Genomic DNA, 17,500 nt, shown 5'->3' with positions numbered 1-17,500 from the left:
CAATAGAAGGAAAATGAGATCAGAGCATCACACAAATAAAAGCAAAGCAGGAACAGGCTCATGAGCTTCGTTTAAACCTTCCCCCACCAAACTTCATGTGTGGGAGAGATAAAATAGACATTTAATTTATCCTTTAAATTAATTTGTCTTATTTACCTTTTTATTCTATTTTAAATATTTCCCAAATTATGCTTAACAGAGCAAGGAATTTTTCACAGCATGTACGATAATATTTTTTCTTCTGAAGAAAGTCGTTTTATTTCGGCTAGAATAAAAGCAGTTTTTAATTATTTAAAAGCCATTTTAAGGTCAACATTATTAGCCCCTTTAAGCTATTTTTTTCAATAGTCTTCAGAACAAACCATCATTATACAATAACTTGCCTAATTACCCTAACCTGCCTTGTTAACCTAATTAACCTTTTTAAGCCTTTAAATGTCACTTTAAACTGAATACTGGTATCTCAAAAAATATCTAGTCAAATGTTATTTACTGTCATCATGGCAAAGATAAAATAAATCAGTTATTAGAAATGAGTTATTAAAATTATTATGTTTAGAAATGTGTTGAAAATTGTCTCTCCGTTAAACAGAGATTGGGAGAAAAAATAATTCTGTCTTCAACTGTACACAGTTTACAATTGTAACTTTTAATGTTGATTTTAGAGGTATTGTTGTTTTTTTTCTACCTATTTTCATTTATCCTCCTTTTCTTTGTCATATTTTATTCTTCCATTATTGTATATTTTGTTACTTTAACGATGTAAATGTATTTATTTATTCATTCTTAGTCACAGGGAGTCTGCGGAGTCTTAAAATGTCTAAAATTTCAAAAGCAAAATTGTAGGCCTTAAAAAGTCCAATTCACTGAAATATTGTGTTGTAGCTAGGGATGCTTTGATCAGGATTTTTGCAGCCGATACTGAGTACTGATTTCTTGTGATTGTGATCGGCCGATACAGTGTACCAATTATGAAGCTTTATAATGCATAAAACACATTTTCACAAGTATGCTACTTAAAGGGCCATAAAACCCCCCACTTTTGGCTCAGGTCTCCCTTAAGAATTAAAAAAAAAAAAAGCGTTATAATAGGTATGGAGCTTTGAGAGCAGAGGCAGGAGTAGGCGTGGCCAATAGAGCAGGGGAGAAGGAGAAGCGAACAACTGTTGTCAGTTAGCTCACAAAATGAGACGCAAACCGTGAGGAGACACACGATTTTATAGTTTACAAAGTTAAAATGCAAAGAAATAAACAGTAATTTAATGCCCTGCTACATTTGTTGTTCGTAATTTCATTATTATTCATTAAAAGCATAACCACAATTTATATCATAATGACAATTGTGTTTATATAAACACTAAATGAGGACTTCTCTCCTCTTCAATCGCCGGGTCTGAACGCAGACTTAATGCAGCAGGTCTCTTGCCCTGCCTATTTCAATTATTAACCCTGTTGGTAATCTGGAGTATTTAGGCAAACACAGCCGCACAGCGATGTGAACGAACTCAACTGATATACTCTAATTCTTGTACAGCTCTCCTGACAAAAGTGCTTGCTGCACACAAACAGCTTGGCTGTATCGGCCCTGACAGGATCGCGGGGAAAAACGTACAACAAACCCTGTGGATCATGGTAACAAACATGTACGACCCTTCATGTACAGCTAAATACTGTGTGCCGTGTGACCGTGAAAGCGGTCTCACCCAGTCATCAGCATAGTCTCACAGTTTGGCACTGGCAGATCTGTCTTGCCTTCGCAAAGCATAGGCAGTAATAAATAATTAAGAAGCTGGCTCTTCTCATAGGATAAGAAAACTCTGTTATTAATAATAATAATAATAATGAGAAACCGACGCATCATCACTCCACTTTCAGTTTTGCGCTACGTCACGGATTTTGATCCCCCCCCTAAAATCATTTTAAACCCGCAAGTAGAATTTAGCTGACAAAAGCTCCAAATTATGCAGTTTTCCCAAAATTAAAGCTAACAGGTGCTAATGTTGTCTTAACTGATGCTTAACACACACAAATCTGTTAACATCTCAAAAAAGTACTCGAGTGTTTATAAACCTTTAAGTGTAGATCTCTCTTTACCTAAAGCCCTGCTCACACTGTGAGATTTCAGCTACGATTTTGTCATCTGAGACAAATTTGGGAAATCCTAAAAGATTCCTGAATATAGGATAAAATCTGTGATCTCTGATCGTTGGTTTGACCAACACAATCTCACGGCAATTCCTAACTTTTTCATTTAGTGGCTAATTCGTATGAATTCGTACAATCTAATTCGTACAATTTAGTACGATTTGCTTATCCCCCAATGACGGTTGGGGTTAGGGGTGGGGTCAGGTGCCACGCCTCCTTTTTAAAATCGTACCATTTCGTACGACTGAACTCGTACGAATTAGCCACTAAACTGGCAAAACGTAAAATACGTACGTTTTCTCGTGAGATCAGGCTGGTTTGACATGTTCACTGACAGGCGCTTAATGGCTGTTGCTATCAGATTTTTCCTCGGATATAGTTCTGGCCGTGTCAGAAGATTTCAGACACTTTACTGCTGTGTGACAACAGCTGTGATGAGCTTTAATCCAAGAACCAATAGAAGCTCTGAATTTGATCTCGTAATCCATGCTGCAATTCAAATGACTGCGAGGAAATGTCGAAACAGTTTTTCTTTCTTTCTAGTTTTATTATTGAGACACGCTGTGTGCAAAATTGATGCTACAGATTGTTACGTTTGCTGTGAGAAATCATTTTTAGAATGCAGAATAGTGAAAGTGGCACAGGTGGATGACATCAAACTCCGGGGGCGTTTTCTTTCATGTTTGGTGCGTCTTCATTGTCGTTCAGTCTGACTTTATGACAGATGAAATCTTACAGTGTGACATGGGAGCCATGTTCGTGCGGTCTGACTTGCTACAATCGTTCAGGATTACAAAAAAAAATTGCACTTTGTGAGCCGGCCTTAAGAGAACATCAAACTCCGGGGGCGTTTTCTTTCATGTTTGGTGCGTCTTCATTGTCGTTCAGTCTGACTTTATGACAGATGAAATCTTACAGTGTGACATGGGAGCCATGTTCGTGCAGTCTGACTTGCTACAATCGTTCAGGATTACAAAAAAAAAATTGCACTTTGTGAGCCGGCCTTAAGAGAATAAAGGAAGGATGTTGCGTATAATCCCCTAAACACATCTTTTATTACCATCTAGTATGAACCTGCCATGGTCAGAAGCAGCTTTACGGAAAGTAATAATAAACAAACAAAGAATGGTAAGAAATTGTGCCTGTTTTATGTAATTTAATGCAATTACATCTGAAATTACTTCAAAATTATGGCTAATTCCCTACTTTTTCACATGAAAAGTCAATAAACATCACACATTACATAACTTTTTTTTATTATACTTAAATATTTAAATGTAAACTTACGCTTTAACTTGAGCAGCTGTTTTCCCTCACTAACTGTCTCTGTTTCACTGATGCAGTGGTGTTGCTTTTTTAAATATACTGTATGCTTATATTAGCTATAACTTTGCCCACACGCACGGAATTTGCACGCGCAGAATTCCGCAGATTTTCCGCAGAATTCCGCAGATTTCTGCTGATTTTTAGCCCATTACTAAATCTGTTTATTTACTTGAGTAAATTTGTAAATCTGAATTTATTCAGTTTTTATTCAGTAACTTATTACTTTTTATTTAATATATTAAGGTTTTAGTTATGATACTCCGCTGGATACTCCCAAAATAATTCAGCAGAAATCCGCAGATTTTTACCAAAATTCTCCGCAGAAATAGCAAAAAATGTCCACAGATTCCGTCTAGCCCTGGCTATAACTTTGCATGAGCACATCAAGCTCAGCTGGAGACAGAAATGCTGATCTCTTTTTTCAGATTTTGCCATGGTGACTCGTAATATCTGCGCTCCATTGATAATGCCTTTTTATAGTTGTGGTGTGCGCGCTTAACTCTGAATAAAGCTGCGGTCACACTGGGCTTTTCTCCCCATAGACTTCCATTCATACGCACGCAAATGCGTTAGACCAGAAACGCAGGGTCATGCGTCAAGTTTCGCAGGTTGCTACGGTGCAAAGTTCAAGCTTGGTAAACTCTGACCTGCGAAATCGCATCACTTGACTGCGTGAGGTCGAGGATCAAAACGCGACCTCTCTGGAAAAAAATTTAAAACATTGAGAAATTGCTCGCTTTTTTTAATGTCTAATCATCTTGTTTAATCCCGCCCCTTTTCGCAGCTCCGCACGACAGAATTTGGCACGCACAAACTTTAGTATGACTGCAGCTTTAGTCTACTTAAAGCTAATTGACCTATTGTAACTCTGATCAGCTGTTCTAAAACACAAAACTGAGTTTTTAATCTCTCGGTAAATCAACTCCGAGTTCAAGTTTAAGCCCCGAGTTGGTTGAACCTCCTTACCGAAACAGGCCCCTGATCGAGTCATAAAATGTGTTTATTGGCCGAGACCGATCTCTAGCCGATTGATCGGAGCATCCCTAGTTGTAGGTATTAAATCATTTAAAACGGGTCTTAATTTCCCTGTGTCCAAGTAAAGCGACCCAATCACCTATAATCCATCTCAAAACTTATTTTTTTATATACATAATAAGATTTTATTGCTAATTCACAATAGCTCAGACATTTTTTACAGCAAATTGTCCAAATTAAACTCCCTAATCAGGGAAAGAAAACTAAAGCAACTCATCCCTTTACATCAGGCATGTCCAAGCTCGGTCCTGGAGAGCCGGTATCCTGCAAAGTTTAGTTCCAACCCCAATCAGACACACCTGGGCTAGCTAATCAAGCTCTCACTAGGCTTTCTAGAAACATCCTTGCAGGTGTGTTAAGGGAAGTTGGAGTTAAAACCTGTATAAGTCTAAAATTTAATTCATAATGATTTTGAAAGAGTCTTAAAAAGTCTTAAATTTGATTTGAAGAAACCTGCAGAAACCCCGTGTTAAAATGCTTCGGCAATACTGTAAAAATGTCATGCCTATAAAGCAAATTAAACTTGAGCAGTGTGTGAATGTGTGTGTGTAAGAATTGAAAGTGTGTAATATAGTAACTTAATAACTGCCGCACATCAGCATTTCCTTTCTCTTTTCGTTTCCTGTTGTCATGCGATGGGTGTGCCAAGCTGGAAAGAGTACTTCAGAGAGCGCTTTTCCTTTAGAGCACAATAGCAGAGCATGCTTGTGTTTCCTTGTTTTTTCCTCGCGTTTTCATCTCTGGTCCCTCATCAACATTTACTGAGGAAGCAAATAAACTGTTTCCCAGCGTGCTTCGCTCGTAACAATGAAGCCGCTGACAGTTCCATTTCCCCACCTGGTGTTTCTGCATCTGTGTGCAATGCATGTGTGTTGGTGAGTTGCTTACTGCATCAGATTGATTAATTCTACTGTTAAGCATTACGATCTATCGACTTATAGTATAAGAGGAGGTGTTGTTGTGACCAAACCTCAGCTCTTAACCAGTTCCAACCAGTTTAAACTAAGCTCCAGGTTACTCCAAGTGATTTATATCTGCAATTCAAATATAGTGAAATTCTAATGTATTATTCATAGTATCTGCATTTACATTTACATTTAGTCATTTAGCAGACGCTTTTATCCAAAGCGACTTACAAATGAGGACAAGGAAGCAATTTACACAACTCTAAGAGCAACAATAAGTGCTATAGGCAAGTTTCAGGGGCCTCATGTATCAATGCTGCGTACGCACAAAAAATTTGCGTACGCCAGGTTTCACGCTCAGAATCGTTCACGTTTGGATTTACTAACAATGAACTGAACGTGGGAATGTGCGCAACTTCACGGCAGCTTTATGGCTGGCGTACACACATTTTTTGTGCGTGTCTGTTTTATTTCCATTGGCGACTCCTAGATGCAGTTGTGTTAAATTCCTCTCTACAAAGTGTCTGAGCCTTGCAATGGCAGCTGTATGAGACGGGTTCATCTAGCAGGTATGTAAGGTTTCCATACCATACAGTTGACCAGCTAAACATTAAAGCACAATTTGCAGCGGTCGCCTGTTTTCCCAATGTAATCTGAGCAATCTACCACACGCACATTGCTATAAAGACACTATCTGAAGATGAATTTGCATGCGTGATTCAGAAACATTTCCATTCTATAAATGTGCAAATAAAATATGATGCAAAAACTTATTGATGATTCCTACTTGTCTTTCTCGTGATAAATAGTGGGCAAAATCTGATATGTAGCGGCGAAAAAAAGAAGAAAGAGTTCATCTGAGGCTGGATTCGAGCCGAGTTCATGCTCGAACGTGTCAATTCATGATCACATGCGTCTAACGAGATGCGCCACTGACACTTCTAAGGGTAGTGCAACATTTTACAGATATAACCACTCTATATCTTTTTTTAATGCACTCAGTGCGATGTTCAGACCCAACTGTGTTAACCGCATCAGCTAAACTCTCTATTTTTTTTTCTTTTGTTGTTAATTCCGGAGAACAAACTTGCAAATAACACCGCTTTTCTCCGGTCTACCTCCGTAAGCAGCACCTCCAATTCACATTCTGTTCAAAGTTTCTCTTTTTGCTTGATTTTGCCATTGCTTTTTCGTTGGGTTTTGCCATTAGCATAGTCATTAGCATATTCATACGGGGGAGGAGGCAGGGAGGGGTTTTGTGCTCGTGCATGTTGCGCTCAGTTTCACGTTCATTCAGATGTACAAAAGAATATGCGTGAGATTCGGCGTACGCAGTGTTTTATACATCTGAATTTTTTTTTGGTGCGTACGCAATGTTTTAGTAAGATTTCCACGCAAGTCTTCGTACATGAGGCCCCTGGTCTGTAAAGTCTAAGAAGGAAAGTATTAGTAGTATTTTTTTTTATTTATTTTTTTTGGGCTACAGTTAGTGTGATATCCAGAGAGGCAATTGCAGATTAGGAAGTGAAGTGGAGACTAAATAGTTGAGTTTTTAGTCATTTCTTGAAAATAGCGAGTGACTCTGCTGTTACTCGCTATTTATGTAAAATGATTTTATGATATCCATATACAGACATTAGTATGCTGTTGTTGGCTCAAGACCTCATTTTTGTTACGTTTTAGTACAGCAATTTATTGTCATCTTAAAAATAAAAACAAGTTTTGCAAGTTTTGACTATAATTAAAGGATTAATTATAAGATTACATCTAACTGACATAATTAGTCACTCAATTATGAACATTTCCTCACCATTTACTAACTCTCAAGTAGTTCTACACGTGTATTACTTTCTTTTTTTTTTTGTTCAACACAAAACAAGATATTCTAAAGATTGTTGGATAAAAAAACTGACATTGACATTTGTAGTTGTAGCAAAAATTACCTGATGGATGTCAATGGCAGTTTTGTCGTGACATGAGCTGACTGCGAGCTGTTACCACAGAGAGGAAGGGCCGTTGCGCGCCTGTGAATGAAGTCTACTTTAGTGAACAGAATCAGCATAGGCTGTGACTAACAGGTAATAAAGTTGTTAATAACATTCAGTTTGTGGCACAGAATGATCGTTTGGGAGCATGAACCGCACTTAGCAGTGAAAATGAAACCGAAAGCATGCACGTCATTTAAATAATCGTACAGCATTTTACAATAAAAATTATAACCAGCATTTAATATGTTTTTTCTTTCATAGCGAACACAGAATTTTGTGCATGAGAATAAATGTTTAATAGCGTCAGTATAACTACTCTAGCCCATATAATGTTGATAATGCAGGAGGGAATCTGATAATGACAAAAGTCTGGAAAAAATGGTCTAATAATGTTGTCAAATTGCAAGCATGTCTCAAACATAATAATTCAACATCAGAATTATGAATGGTTGTATTCTGATGTCATCACTTTACTGTGCATTAATGGCCAGGACAAATTTAAAGTCTGTTCAAAATTCAGCATTTCAACCAACAGTAGACCTACACATAATATTATTATTGTTGTTTTACCATATGTTTGGGAAATGACTATAAAAATAACCTGCTCATATTAACCTTTATTTTGCGTCTCTAGAATCGTGAGAAAATCTTGACCTTTATATTAAGCAAAAAAAGTCTTGATTCTCATTTTAGCTAGAATCGTGCAACTCTATTATATGACACTAGCTAGGTTTCCAACACCCTGTGTGAATGTGCATTTTGAAGTATCAGATGAGAAACAAGTGACTTAAATGCCAAATTGAGTTCAAATTCCTTAATTTGCAAAAATGTTTTTAAGCTCACTTAAGGTGACTTGATGGCCAATTCACTTTTCTCTTCTTTTTTTTTTATTATTTTTTTTGCAAACTTTAAACAGATTTGCTTCACGTTAGGATGGAAGCCTGGCTACAGTTTACAGTTTTTTATTTTTTTTTTATTTTTAAATTTAATATTTTTTTTTTTGCACCACACATTAACGTTAATGTACATAATAGAGTTTTCAGCATTATACTGATTATTATAATAGCTTTTAACTAATCCTTACAAAACCAAACAATTAAAAAATTAAAAAATCCAGATTTCACATAAAATTCACTCTGTGGGCTTTCATAGACAATCCCCTGTCGCTAAACTCATCACTACACAAGTGTTTTGACAGTTTTCCATATGAAACTTTTGTGTGTGTATGTGAAAGTCATTCATAGATCAAGTGTTTTTGAATTATTTATAATTTTCATGTAGCTGCTGTCAGAAACAGTACAACTGGGATGTGATCTAAATATTAACCATAATATCCAGGAATCTGAGCAGAAAGTCAAACGAGCTGTTTAAACTAGATGAAGTCTTGATTCTAACTGTTTTGTTGTCCTGTTTGTCAGTCATCATAAAACACACAGAGAACACTGACGAAGTGAACACCCTAATATTGCATTTGAATGCAGTATCCTCTATAGAACAGCAATGATTATTTATTTGTTTGTTTGTATTTAGATAATTTAGCTTTTTGTGATGCGATCGATTTTATTTATTCATTTATTTTTTAACATCTACACTATTTATGACGAGGAGGGCATTTAAAGCTTCAGAACTTGCTGGATGTTTTTTTGAGAAAAGGGCCTTTAATATGTCAAAAGATCAAGACAGATTGGATTTTTCACATCATGACCCCTTTATTCTCGGTTGCACAGCTTCACACTCCATTTCAAGGGGCCAAGGGGAAGGGGTTGGGGTACAATAATAGAATTGGGATTGGGCCTTAATATTCTGTTTCTCTAGGAACTGCGTCACAGTATAGAACAAAACGGTCGCAGCTTCTGATTTATGTGGACTTTAACTAAGCAAGAGAAATTAGTCCACATTCCCATTAAAGTGATGTTGCAATTTTGGGGCAAAACCAACTGCTGGAATTTAAAATAAACAATGTAAAGCTTAAGGACTAAAAGAAATCAATCACATCAGTGTGATTTATTTATGTATTTCTTTCTTTATTTTTTTAACAGCATCCCTGTTTATGATGAGGAGGGCATTTAAAGCTTTAGAACTTGCTGGATGATTTAAGAAAAAGCCTTTAATCTGTCAAAAGATCAAGACAAATTGGATTTTTCACATCATGACCCTTTTAATGTCGGTTGCAAGGCTGTCATCTAAACAGCTAGGGCTAATATTTCATTTTTGCAGTGTTTATGAAGGTCTCCATATTGAATGCTGCTTTATTGCACATCATTACTCATTTCCAGCTAAAAAGTGAACGCCCTAGTGCTCATTTTTGAGTCTTTTAATCTTGTTTCAGAGGTGTGACTCTGATATCTATGCAAATGTCTCTGTTAATAGCTGTCGGTGTGGCCTGATCAGCTTATAGGAGGTGCGTGTGACTCACAACGAGCATCACGTTTTCTCTGGCCAGTCGAGGCGTAGGAGAAGGCGAGGCTTGTTTCTCTTCTCTCAGTGTGATTGCATTGAGCTGATTAGTTCTCGTAGAGGTCCACAGAGGTCCATCCTGCAGGCTGACAGGAGCTCTTTGTCTCACCGATATTGAATCTCTTATTGATTTGGTTAGTGTGACCGTGGAAAGGTTAACCTTAGTTCTCTTTATGAAATGTGGTTTGTCTCTTTCTTTTGTATTTCATGTTTCTCAAAATTTAATCTGGGGTCTTTTGCAACTGTTGGGGGAAACAGAGGGGAAATGGGATGATTTAGGCCAGGTCTCGCATGAGGATCACACAAAAAAAACTTAGAAAAATGTATTAATTGGATTTACTAAATTTTAGGTGGTTGTAAACAATTGGAATGGGCTGATTTTAAACAGAGTGAGTCATTTTGGCTTGGCACGTAACAGTGAAGTAACTGAATGTCAGTGGTGTTTTTATACTGAATAGTGATGTTTCATATGTTTTATGTTTGTGGCTACGTGTTTGTTTTTTGTTTTTTTGTTTTTTTTAACCCATAGTTGACCCATAATGTTATATTGCACAAAACATTGAAATTTTTTATTTTTTTCCTCGCTATAACCCTTAATAATGTCATGTTCTGGGAAAACTGAAATTGTGTGGTTGGCGTCTGTCACAGTAACTTTTATTTGCTGGTATTGTTCCAGAAATTATTCATTTACAATTTAAGTACTGCCTTAATAGAATTAGTAAATCCATTGTTTTCAGTGTAGCAAGTACACTACTTATGGCCATGTTCACTAAATAAGAAAAATTAGTCCACATTCCCATTACGCCCTATTCACACGGGGCGTCAGCGTCAACACTTCCCATTCACTTTGAATGGGTGACGTCAGGCGTTGCCGAACTGCATTGTGGATCCGTCGGCGCCGCTTCAGAAGCGTTCCTCGCTGCAGAAGTTGGGACTAGCTCAACTTTTCAAGCGCCGACAGAAGCGTCAGCCAATCAGATCGCTGTATGCAAATACACCAGCTCAGACAGTGGCCTATTGCTGACTGAATTTCATTGGCTGACGCTTCTATGACGATCGTTTCAGCTCCAACTTCAGACACGCCCTCTGTCAAGCGTTGACGCTGAAGCCCCGAGTGAATAGGGCGTTAAAGTGCTGATGGGAGTTGTTGGAATAATAATAAAATGGTAACACTTTACTATAAGGTTCATTAGTTAATGCATTTACTAACATGAACTAATCATGAACAACACATGTACAGCATTTATTAATCATAAGTGAACATTTACTAATTCATTGTTAAACATCTAAGTCCATGCTTGTTAACATTAGTTAATGTACCATGAGTTAACGTGAACTAACAATGAACTACTGTATTTTCATTAACTAACGTTAACTAACGTGAACAAATACAGTAGTATATGTATTGTTCATTATTTGTTCATGTTAGTAAATGCATTAATTAACATTAACTAATGAACCTTATTGTAAAGTGTGACCAATAAAATAATAATAAAATGAAAAATGTAAAACTTAAGATGTTGAGTTTGTTGATGCGTCAGCCAAATTTGGATTGAAAGAACTCAATAAAAATGCAAGATTCATTGAAAAACTTGTCTCTGTTTGAAAAGGAAACTCGTAGAAATGTCCATTCTATAAAGGTCAGTCGCTAAATAATCTTTGCTTTTTGAACATGTATTTTCACTTCATCTATAGTAAATGTTTACAGTTGTGTTTTTTTATTTTATTTACTTTTTTGTTTTTACACTGAAAGCTTTTAGTAAATCTGACATTAGGTTTGGAGGGAAAGCTTTCCTTTAAATTACGGATGTATTTCATCAACCCAATGTTTTTTCAACTCATTGAAATAAAATGTAATTAATTCCTTCATTCGTTTTCTTTTTGACCTAGTCTCTTTATTAATCAGGGGTTGCCACAGTGGAATGAACTTTTCCAGCAGATGCCCTTTCAGCTGCAACCCATCACTGGGAAACACCAATACACTTTCATTTACACACATACACTACAGCCAATTTAGCTTACCCAATTCTATAGTGCATATCTTTGGACTGTGGGGGAAACTGGAGCACCTGGAGGAAACCCACATGAACATGGTGAAAACATGCAAACTCCACACGAAACGGCAACATACCCAGCCGAGGCTTGGACCAGCAACCTTCTGGCTGTAAGTTGACAGCGCTACCCACTGTGCCACCACGCCACCTAAAATTTAATACATTCATTTGAATTAATTATTTTAGAATTAATTAGACTCCAAAATGTAATATTTTGCTAATTTAACCTAGGAACTTACTTTATGTCAGTTGTTGATGTCAAATAAATATTCAACAACCAACGAATAGATTTGCTACATGTTAGGAAGAAACTTTCACACTTGGTTCAATTGCCAGGACTGTACCCAAGTTTGATTGTCCCCCCCCTTGTCACCATCTCGGTTGGTTTGTGTTCGCACTGTCTTTTTTTTCCATTGAGCTGTTGTGTGTATGGCTGTTGCTATGTGATGGACACAAAAGCAAAGTGCCAAAATGAAAAGACATATGCTCATCGCGGTCATTCTGCTTTTACTTTTTTTGGGGGAGACAAGCAGACATTTATCACTGTGATGGCCCTGGCTCAGTCCCGCTTGTCAACAAGGCGCAGTACGTGATAGACACACACACACAAACGAATGAACATTATGAAAACTAAAGTTTGTTGTACATTTGGCGGTTCACTTCCGTTATTTGGTATGATTGCTTTTGGTATGAAACCAGAGTTTGCACGAACCGTACCCCAGACCACCTCTTTCAGCTGGACTTCTGCTCGGTTCGTGTTCAGAAGACGCGTTCACACTAGCTAAACGTATCGTACTCTGATGTCAGATGGACCTGGGTGCGGACCAAAAGTACCCTTACTCACCCTCCACTTGATTCTAAACTGTTTAAGTTTTAGTACTTGTGTTGAACATTCATTCATTCATTTTCATTTCGGCTTAGTTCCTTTATTAAACAGGGGTCGTCACAGCGGAATGAATCGTCAACTTATCCAGCATATGTTTTACACAGTGGATTACCTTCCAGCTGCAACCCATCACTGGGAAACACCCTTACCCTGTCATTCACACACATACACTATGAACAATTTAGCATACCCAATTCACCTATGCTGCATGTCTTTGGATTTGTGGGGGAAACCGGAGCATGAGGAGGAAACCCACACGAACAAGGGGAGAACATGCAAACTCAATACACAAATGCCAACTCGTCTGCTGGTCCAGTCGAGGCTTGAACCAGCAACCTTCTTGCTGTGATACAACAGAACTACCTACCGCCCTACCCTTAATGCCCAGTCCAACATAAAAAACTGAAAAATGTTGGAAAGAAAACACACTATGACCTCTGTAGTGTTTTTTTTTTTGTTCCTCCTACTGTGGAGGTCAATGGCTGCTTTTCAACATTCATCAGAAAATCCTGTTTTGTGTTCAACAGAAGAAAGATAGAACAAGTGCAAGTAAATGATGAGGAAATATTATTTTTGCATCAACTATCCCTTTAAGATTAGTTTATTATCGTCTTAAGATGCAACATTTCGATTGTAGCACATCTTTTCTACATTTACATACTAATTACGACTCAGTCAAGTGCCAGAAAGCTTGTGTATTGATGTTATTTGTTAGATTCAGTGACAATGTAAATGTAGATTTAAGATTTAGCTTTTTTAAATGTATTTAAAGTCTAATTAATATTTTATATTATATTTTTAATATTTATAAATTTATATATATTCTATTCCTCTATAAAAATCTTTGGTGGAATAGAAAGGTTGTTAAAGTTTTGTTGTGAAGCAGATGTTTCGTAAATAATATTTATTTTTTTATGAATGCTGGAACAATAGATTCTCTCCATCCAAAGCAATGACAAAAAAGACCCTTGATTCTTTCAATGGTTTTGTGTGCATCCCTGATGCATCTGGCATTTTTGATAGGAAAATGTCGTGCATTTTACGAGTTTTCACACCTGACAGGCTTGGTTTGATTAAAACATACTCTAGAGTGATTGCTCTGTTAGTCTGATATTTGAATAAGTGTGCATGCTGTTTTGATCCTTGAACAAATCGAGTGAAATCACTAAAAATAAGTCTTGGTCTGCTTTCTACTAATCTCTGGTGCAGTTCAACTGAAATATAAATGCTACATGGACCAAAGACATAAAAAAAAAAGAGGACATGATGTCAGAGGAGGCGACTTATACAATTGCAGAATAGGCAGGCATATTGCTTTATCTTTTCACTTCCCATATTTGAAAGTCAACAAAGGCGTCAGACACTCATGTCTTTGCATCACATCTTCATTTGTGTGTGTGGCGGAGGAATTCCAGGCACTGTTTTTGTTGCTTTAAATATTTTATGAGCTCTTCACGAGTTCTCACCTGATAAAAATACTGTCATTTATGCACTTAGAGTGGGCTTAGCCTAGTAAACAGCATCCATTGGGAAGTTTCATTGCTAAATAGATCTCCTAAAACCATTTTTTTGGAAACAATTAATTGTAGATTGTAATTAACACTATTTACTGCTGACTTATGAACTGCCTATTATTAAGATCTTTAAAGGCCCTTATAAAGTATTATTTTATTTTATACTCCAACTCCTAACTACTTTCTTACTAACTATTGATAATTAGCTAATTAGTAGTTTATTAAGTAAATGGTCTTAGTTAAAGGGTTGTTAATAGCATGAATTGTACATTTTAAAATAAAGTGTGACCTATTTATTTATTTATTTATTTATTTATTTATTTGTATTTTTTTAGGTTTGGTCTTGAAAATGATAATGTGTAATTTAAGCCAACTTGGATTTAACGTATCATTCTCTTTTCTTTTTTTTTTTTGGCCCTGAACAAAAGAATAACGAAGAGAATCAAACTACTAGCCTGAGGGAAAAGTACATTTTGTAATATTGAGTATAAAATGACAGTCTAAGCACAGAATGAAGTCCACCCACTTGAATATTTTTGGCCTCAACTCTGAATGTGAAACCCCTTAGTCCACTTGCAGTGTTGCAGAATTTCTGTCAACCATCTGCTTCCCAGCAGCATCTGCAGAAAAAAAACCCTGCATAAAGCTGATTTTATATATAGATTCATGGAATCTCTCATTTCAAAATTGCACTTAAAGGTGCAGTATTTAACTTTGACTCCCAGTGGTTGTACTAGGTATTGAATGCCTGGTTTAAATCACGCAAATGCAGGTTCTAGATTGATGACATCAAAAGAAGCGTGCCTGACTATCAAGAATAAAGGCTTATTTAATTCAAGCTCTGAATAAAAGCAACGGCTCGCAATAGAAGGAATATGATCCATATTAAAAGGAGTTTTTTGTTCTAACCAACACCTGAAGTTTATATTTTATAAACAGCTTCTATAATTGCAGCCGAACAACAGAAAACCATCAATGTTCACCTTAGGTACACCTCATTGGCTTTATTTAGTGTTAAATGCTAATAATGTGAGTTTGAATGGCATTTTACATGACATTTATTGCCATACTACTCAAAGCAGTAGCAGATAGTTCACCTCAGATCTTGAAAATAAAATAAACCTTTAAAATTGAACTTTAGAACTGTGACTCAGTGTAAACAAACACACATCAGTAATTCAGCATCTACATTATTAAATGTTAAAGAGGTTTAATTTGTATTAATCAAGAGTATAAACCTTACCATTTAGTTGGAGTGCAGTAAATTCTATTCTGTGCTTCTGAATGGCTGTATATAAATTTCTGTCATGTTACGTCTGCTGCAATCAGCCAAATTGCTTATCACTACAATATAACCTGCTCACCTAATGTTTACAATCGGAATATTTATATTATTTGCTAATTAAAAACCGCCTCATGTGGAACTCTGAATCTGTGTCCCATTTTGGAGTCTGCTACTGTCCACCGACAGTCACATTTCGGTCACAGACGCATGCTTTGAAAGCCCTCCTGACTGGATGAATAAAATGGGCTGTTTTCCACCAAGGCAACTCGGGGTGCTGAAATATAATTGGCTAAACTGGCATTGGACTGGTTAAAGGGACCAAAACAAAGATGCTCCGGCACCTAACAGACATTTTTAAAGCAGAATATCTGACTTCAGCATTGTTTTTCAGATAAGCAAGAATGTTCGCTTGGCATGTTTCTTAAATATCTGCAAATATTAGGGGTGTCAAAATTAATTGTTTCTTCGGTGCACCGCGATGCAGACAATTCGGTATGGGTTCAGTAATAGTCATAACCGGTTATTATGTACGAACGTCATTTATCTTATATGCGCTATGTCACCGTAGCTTACTATGGAGAGGGAGGCGAACGCGACTATTTATAACGCTCCTACTACTTAAAAATGCAGAAGCTGTGGACAATTTCACTGCGTGTGTGTTTGCTGGACAGTCTTTCACTGACACTTACAGCAGAAGCCCCTATTTCACTGTGATTGAGAGAATGAAAGTAAACTCCATTTCTCTTTCTTACACTGTGGCCCATTTGACCTGCTTGACCATGACTTTTCCTCTCCTCTTGGCTGTTACAACGATACTTCTGGGTACAGACACGAGCACGTGTCTGCAGAGTTTTCTCCACTGTGTCTGTCATGCATCAGCTGTGATTGCCGCTGTTCTTTATCAGTGTCACTCATCTGTGAAAAGCACCAGCAAGTAAGAGCCAATCGCAGCCCTTTCTGTTGAGCGCGTGACCAATCAAAGGGGTGTAAGAACTTGGTAGACAAGGCTCAGAATGCGAGCAAGAAATCTATATTTGTTTATTTGCTATAAATGCTCGTGTTGTTTAAAGGTACAGTTTATATATCTGACTGTTTACATTAAAAGACAAAATTGTATTACAAATAGTTTATAAATATAAATACATTTATACATTTTAATACATGAGATATCTAATTAATCTGAATCGATGGCATTATAATCGTAACCGAACCATGAGATCAGTGTAGGTTTACATCTCTAGCAAATATTCTGGTATTTTTTTACTTGAGAAGAGTCGAAAACTTGCATACAACACCTTAAAAACTGCAACATTCATTTTAAAGTCAAGAGCGAAGGATTGTCCATGCTTGATTTGATTCCAGAATGACTTTGTGTTTTAACTCCCCCAGGCATGTTTCTCATGGGCCTGCTCAAAGGCACGCTCTTGGTAACTCATTACCTTCGGGTTTTGAACCTACAACCTTTGTGTAACCAGCCTGGATCATTAACCACTGAGCCACACCCACCGAAAATGATGAGAGAATGAAGCCTTGATATGCATTTTAATTGCACGTTTGTATTTTCCGACAGATGCATTTCCTGCTGCTGTTCAGTCGTCAGGGGAAGTTGCGTCTGCAGAAATGGTTTCTGCCTCTTCCGGAGAGAGATAGAAAGAAGATTGTAAAAGATATGACTACTATGGTGTTGGCACGAAAACCGCGTACATGCAACTTTATGCACTGGAAGGACCTGAAGATCGTCTATAAGAGGTGAGCGTTCAGCTAAGGCCATAAGCGAATGTCCTGAAGGAATACATTTACATTCAAAACAATATGCTGATCACTCCTAAAAGTCTGCAGAAATAACCCACTGTCCTGGTTTACATGCAAACCAATAATCTGCAAATGCAAATAAATATGGTATGT

General features: G+C 37.0%; 1 protein-coding gene across 1 annotated transcript in view; it reads left to right on the top strand.

Moving 5' to 3' along the window:
• The window catches only part of ap1s3b (adaptor related protein complex 1 subunit sigma 3b), a 33,226-nt gene that overhangs the window by 1,861 nt on the left and 13,865 nt on the right, over positions 1 to 17,500 (top strand). The window contains 1 exon segment of the mRNA NM_001004635.1: positions 17,166 to 17,344. Coding sequence (NP_001004635.1) covers positions 17,166 to 17,344 — 179 coding nt within the window.

Source organism: Danio rerio, chromosome 2 (assembly GCF_049306965.1).
Source record: "Danio rerio strain Tuebingen ecotype United States chromosome 2, GRCz12tu, whole genome shotgun sequence".
Taxonomy (NCBI): Eukaryota; Metazoa; Chordata; class Actinopteri; order Cypriniformes; family Danionidae; genus Danio; species Danio rerio.
Note: the sequence above shows the minus strand (reverse complement) of the source record. Positions and strands in the feature narration are given on the sequence as shown.